This window comes from Rhodamnia argentea, chromosome 1, assembly GCF_020921035.1.
Source record: "Rhodamnia argentea isolate NSW1041297 chromosome 1, ASM2092103v1, whole genome shotgun sequence".
In the NCBI taxonomy this organism is placed as follows: Eukaryota; Viridiplantae; Streptophyta; class Magnoliopsida; order Myrtales; family Myrtaceae; genus Rhodamnia; species Rhodamnia argentea.
The window spans coordinates 31,378,433-31,383,664 of NC_063150.1; the positions used below are offsets into that span (position 1 = coordinate 31,378,433).

The 5,232-nt window shown below is 38.5% G+C and overlaps 1 protein-coding gene across 1 annotated transcript; it reads right to left on the reverse strand.

Moving 5' to 3' along the window:
* Positions 1-740: 740 nt before the first annotated feature.
* LOC115743851 (tol-Pal system protein TolA-like) lies at positions 741-2,276 on the reverse strand. Its single transcript, XM_030678832.2, has 4 exons — positions 2,154-2,276; positions 1,404-1,496; positions 1,072-1,238; positions 741-912 (listed from the first exon to the last, which is right to left on the reverse strand). The coding sequence occupies exons 1-4, from the start codon at positions 2,274-2,276 to the stop codon at positions 741-743; spliced, it is 555 nt and encodes a 184-aa protein (XP_030534692.2).
* Between the last annotated feature and the right edge of the window lie 2,956 nt (positions 2,277-5,232).

Sequence of the window (5,232 nt, forward strand, 5' to 3'; positions counted from 1 at the left end):
GGCATAAATAGGCATCAAGAGATTCATAACAACAAAAGCACGCACAAACTTATTTATAGATGTAGTTTATAGTACCAAGGTACATTGCACTTCAACCAAACATCTAGCAAACAGCACCAAAAGAAAAGGAGTTCAAAACCACTAAAATGAAATGCAGTTATTTGGAAATATTTTTCATGGTTAGTGGCAGTGCAAACGATGAGGGCTTGAAGGTGGTGATGTTAAAAGGTGCTCGGACAAGGTTGAATGTGGACAACTCATTCGGTCTCATATCAAAGACCTCGGTTAGGTTCTTCAATTCCTTGGCCAGAACCCGATTCTTGCCAAATTGAGCTAAGTCCCCCCCAAAACCCGATCCTATGCCTTTTTGACTTCTTCTCGGAGAAATACCTCATGGTTCCGAATCCGTTCCTTCGGTATCTCTACCTCCCCGAAAAGCTACGCTCGAAGTATGTCTATCCGCTTTCTGAATCCGTCCTGTCCATCTTGAAGATTAGTCATAGTCTTCATGAAAGTGTCAAGAACTTTGACACCCCCTAAGCAGATGATCCTGCGGCAAGGTCGGCCAGATTCACTTCTTTTCCCAATGTCACATTCATTCTCGAGCTTTTCGCACGCTTGTTGCTCAAGGTGGCAAAATACTCTTCCCGATGCTTTCTCTCTTCTGCTTCCCTTTTCTATCTCTACTTTTCACTACCCTATAGCTCAGTAGCCTTTCTCTATTTTTCTTCCTCAATTACTCATTCCACTACAGCAGAGACCTCTTGCTTTGCTCTGTCAATGATCTCTTTCTTTGAGAGAGCTTGAGCATCTAGTTTCTTTTTTGCACCGGCTTTAGCTTGAGCTTTGGCATCTACCAACACCTTTACGTATGCATCTCCTTCTTCTTTTGCCTTAGCTTCAGCTTCTACTCTGGATTTTTCACGGTTTGCAGCATCAAATCCTCTTATTCTATCTTCGTACATCCCAATTGTACTTTCCTGGCTCTCTCTCATACTTTTCTCACTTTCGTCTAGCAACTATCTCTTTTTTAAGAGCAAGGACTCTCCTTTGTCCAGTGACTCTTCCAACCTTTCTTCAATCACAGCACGAGATGTCCTTTTGCTCAAAGGAGATGCTTCTCCAGACATGGTGGTTTCCGAGTCAAACGACTTAGCAGAAAAAGCGGACTTCTTTGCCTTCTTTCCCTTCTTCTTTTGACGAGAATTAGCAAAGCCTTCTTCTTCGGCTTGCTCTTTCTGTTGGCAAGAGTAACATCAATAATTTCTTTTGCTCTTTCATCAAGATTGCATCTAATCGTAATGAAATTCCCATCTTTGTCCATCCATCCATCCGGAGTCATAGTGAAATGCATTTTTAACAAAGTGTCTGAATCAACGATCATACCTAGCAGTATCTCCTACCTCATCTGTGAGGGTGGCTTCACTTCCAATGCTCGAAAGATTTTTGTGATTAGCGCACCATATGGCAATTGCCCCGCTTTCTTCGTTATTGTCCTGTACATATGAAAAATGATTGTGTGTACAAAAAAGCAAGACAATCCTCTCACAATTGTAGCAATCATCCTTGCCTCATAGCACGAGACATCCGTAGTAGATGATGCCTTAGGTCTTATGTAGCCAATAAAAATCTTGTGTACGATCCTATACGGTTGAGGCATAGATGCATTCTTGATGTATGTTCCCGTGGTTCTAGTGAACTTATCATGTTCTGTGATCATTTGTAGGCCGCTTTTGACTTTACATCAATTTTCACAAAATTGGATGCTTTCACTCCTACAAGAGATGCCAATAGATCGGATGTGACCACATACCAAAAATCACCAATAGTGAAAGTCATTCTATTGGGGTCTTTCGAAAAGTGAAGATTCGAATAAAATAAGGCCACAAACTTAGGATATCATGTTTCCGACTCTGTGCATAAGTTAATCAAATCCAACTTCTCAAACATTTCTATTATTGCAATCCCATGATCACTAAGATATTCAAAATCAACAGTCTTGTGTGGCATGACTTTTCTTTCCAAGAAACCATTAAACGAGTGCATATAGTCTTGACTCTTAAAGATCTTTGTCGAAACTTATTGTCTTTTGCAAATCCACCAAAGTATCGAAAGATTTCTAACACTTGATCATCGTCATCGCTTATCTTTACTTGTGACTCTGTTTCCTCCGCAGTTTCTTCCTCGAACTTGGAACCGCTAGAGTTTTCTTTTAACTCTTTTGAGAATTCGACAACTTTCTCTTTTCCTTTAGGAGTGACAGTGCTCTTTTCCATTAACCCAGTGGAACCAGCCAACAATTTCAACTTCTAAACCTTACCATCTACATCGGACTCAAAATCGAACCAAAAGTTCTTCACATACAATTGAATATCACTATCATTTAACCCCGATTCACACATAAGAGCTATCAATTTCTTAATTCCATTCAGCGCGTCTAAAGACTTGATTTAGTGATTCCTTTGAAGGCGAACTTGCTAAACCACTCAATCCAAGCCCCTCTGAAGAATCAAACAAGCTTTTGCTTTCCTCATATGCAAGATTTATCCGTGACTAGGTTTTGTTGCTTTCCTAAACCTATTATAATTTTGTCAATTTAGTCTTAAACCTTTTAATTTTTTCGATTGAGTCCTATTTTTTTTTTTTTCTATTTTGCCAGCTCAGTTCATTTGGCCAATTTTGATCGGACATTGCTAACTCATACGCCGACCGTCCTACATGGTACTGCTATTATTGATATGAACAAAATTGGTGTTTAAGGACTAAAATTGCTCCCGACTTCCCTCCAACAGCAAAAATGTTTGCAGGCACACATAGGAACAGAGCAATATGCTGAGAGGAGAAGCAAAAGGAAGATTACCTAGAGGAAGACCCCGAGCAGAGATCAAGCGATACCATAAATTCAGTTGATGTCTCCATCAAATGATTCCACGCCTCAATACGACTTCTGATCTTCCAAAGAAACAACCTTAAATTGTTGACTCCAAAGTCAAAGTCCTTGATTAAAAAATGCTTTTATTTGTTGGGTTTCTTAGGGTGAGCATGGTTTAAGGGTAGAACTGGGAACCGGAGATCGGACTATTAAACAGCCATGTAGTTTGAGGTTTCGGGATATGCGTGGTAGGTTTCGGGTTACAAAAATTGGAGAACCAATTCTGACGGTAGGTTTCATACTTTAGGTCTACTTGGAATCTAGAACATTTTTTAAAAACTAATTGTCTTCGTGCGATCTGTGTCCAATGATAAGTGTGTAATATGAAATTACTAGTCTAAGCTTCCATTTTCGACAATATCTAATAGTGATCAATGGATCAGAGCGATAAATGATGATCATTAAAGGTGATAATTCACTGCAATTGTTCAAATTAAAAATATAAGTTGAACCCGAGTAGACCTTAAACCTGTAACAATCTAGATTTCAGGATCCAAAGTTATGTATGGTGGGTTTTAGGTTCTAGAAATTGGAAAACTAATTTCAATGGATAGATTTCAAATTCTACGTGAAATTTGAACCAACTTTAGAGCCACTCACCCCAAGAATTTTTCTTAAGAAATAAAGAAAATGACTCTCTCTGCGAATTGCTTTCCTCTCTTCTTTCAAGAATTGCCTTACTATCAATATCGCCTAATTTTAACACATGAAAACAAACATGATAACACAAAAAATTTAAACGATCGGATGATATCACCATTTACTAATTTCACTATTTCAAAAACATGCTTCCATTTTTCTAGCCACATGTCCTCCCGAATGGAGTGTTTACTTTTTTTTTTCAAAAGGAAAAAAGATGATATTTCCGGATCACATTTTTAAGGGAAAATTTTAAATAAGAGCCTGAAGTGGACCTTATTTCAAACAAGGGCTTGATATGCCCTCTTTATTTCAAATAATAGCTTGACCAAGGATAATTTCGGCATTTCCTCTTATTTTGATTTTTTTCCTTTTTCTTAAAAGTTTTCTTTTCTTTTTCCTATTTCTTTTGTTTTGGAGGCGACAAGGCAGCGACCCTCCACCAGGCCCTCGTTGGTTGGCGGCGAGCTTGTGGCCGGCGAGGGTAGCCCTCGCCCGGGTGAGGCATCCCTTGCGGCCATCAATGGCGGCCTCGCCCGGACGGTCACGAGCAAGGCCGCCATCGCAACCCAGCTTGCGGCGCATAGGAGACGACGAAGCGCTAGCAAGGGAGACAAAAAGGACGTAGGATCGCAAGCAAAAGCTTCCATGGTTCGATCAAGAAAATGCACCGCAATACGATCCTTCAACGCCATTATTTCGTGCGATTCTGTCTACTCTACGGCTTCAATTCTTCTTTGTTTTTGGGTTTTTAAGTATCGTCCGTGATTGGACCCAAAAAAAAAAAGTATCGTCCGTGTAGAACTCTCATCGGTTCTACGCATTTTGCTACCTGCGATATTAGGACTTAGAGGTTTATGGGTTTTAGGTGTATGTGGCTTCAATTCTTCCGGGTTTTTGGGTCGGCGCCCTCTTCGGCGACCAGCGAGGGCGGCAACCCTTGCCAGTCGAAAAAAAAAAGCGAAAAAAAGGAGTAGAAAAAAGAAAAGAAAATTTTAAGAAAAAGGAAAAAGATAAAAAAAAATGAAATGATGAAAATGCATTTGGTTAGGCCCTTCTTTGAAGCAAAAAGGGTATTTTAGGTTCTTGTTTGAAACAATATCCAGTTCATACTTTTATTTGAGAAAATGAGAGGACTTCGAGTTTTTATGTGAAATTTTTCCCCTTTTCAATAACCAAGTAAAGATATACCCTTTTTTCCTCAACTTTATTCATTACATTTTCCGTCAACGTAATTTATGCGTGTACAAATTTTAATATCATTTTTCTGTGTCGCATAAAGTCAATTATATAATTACCGACTTTTCTCCCGAAATAAAATCAATTAATTAGTACATTAAAGATTTTTATGAGATTACGAAAGTTATTAAATAAATTTTCATACTTTTCTCGCAATTCCATGCCTTGGAAAAAGGTATTATTCATGCAATTCATTTGTCAAGTATAGTATCGTTAATCTAAATTTGCTTAAGCCTATTATTGAAATACTCTAGGTCTTCTAAGAAGTGATTAGTTTAGTTGTATGGTTTTATAGATTTAAAAATGGAAACAAAAGAAGGTTTTATTCTTTCCATGGAAGTTTTTATCTGTTTTTACGAGTTTCGGATGAATTTCAGATTTCTCTCATGCCTAAATAATCCGATTTGAGATTTCACGTTCGA

Coding starts and splice junctions, on each gene's coding strand:
- LOC115743851 (XM_030678832.2), bottom strand. CDS start 2,276: ATGGAAAAGAGCACTGTCACTCCTAAAGGAAAAGAGAAAGTTGTCGAA. Junction 1,497..2,153: donor CGGAGGAAACAGAGTCACAA/GTAAAGATAAGC, acceptor TCATATGTACAG/GACAATAACGAAGAAAGCGG. Junction 1,239..1,403: donor AAGCCACCCTCACAGATGAG/GTAGGAGATACT, acceptor TCTTGCCAACAG/AAAGAGCAAGCCGAAGAAGA.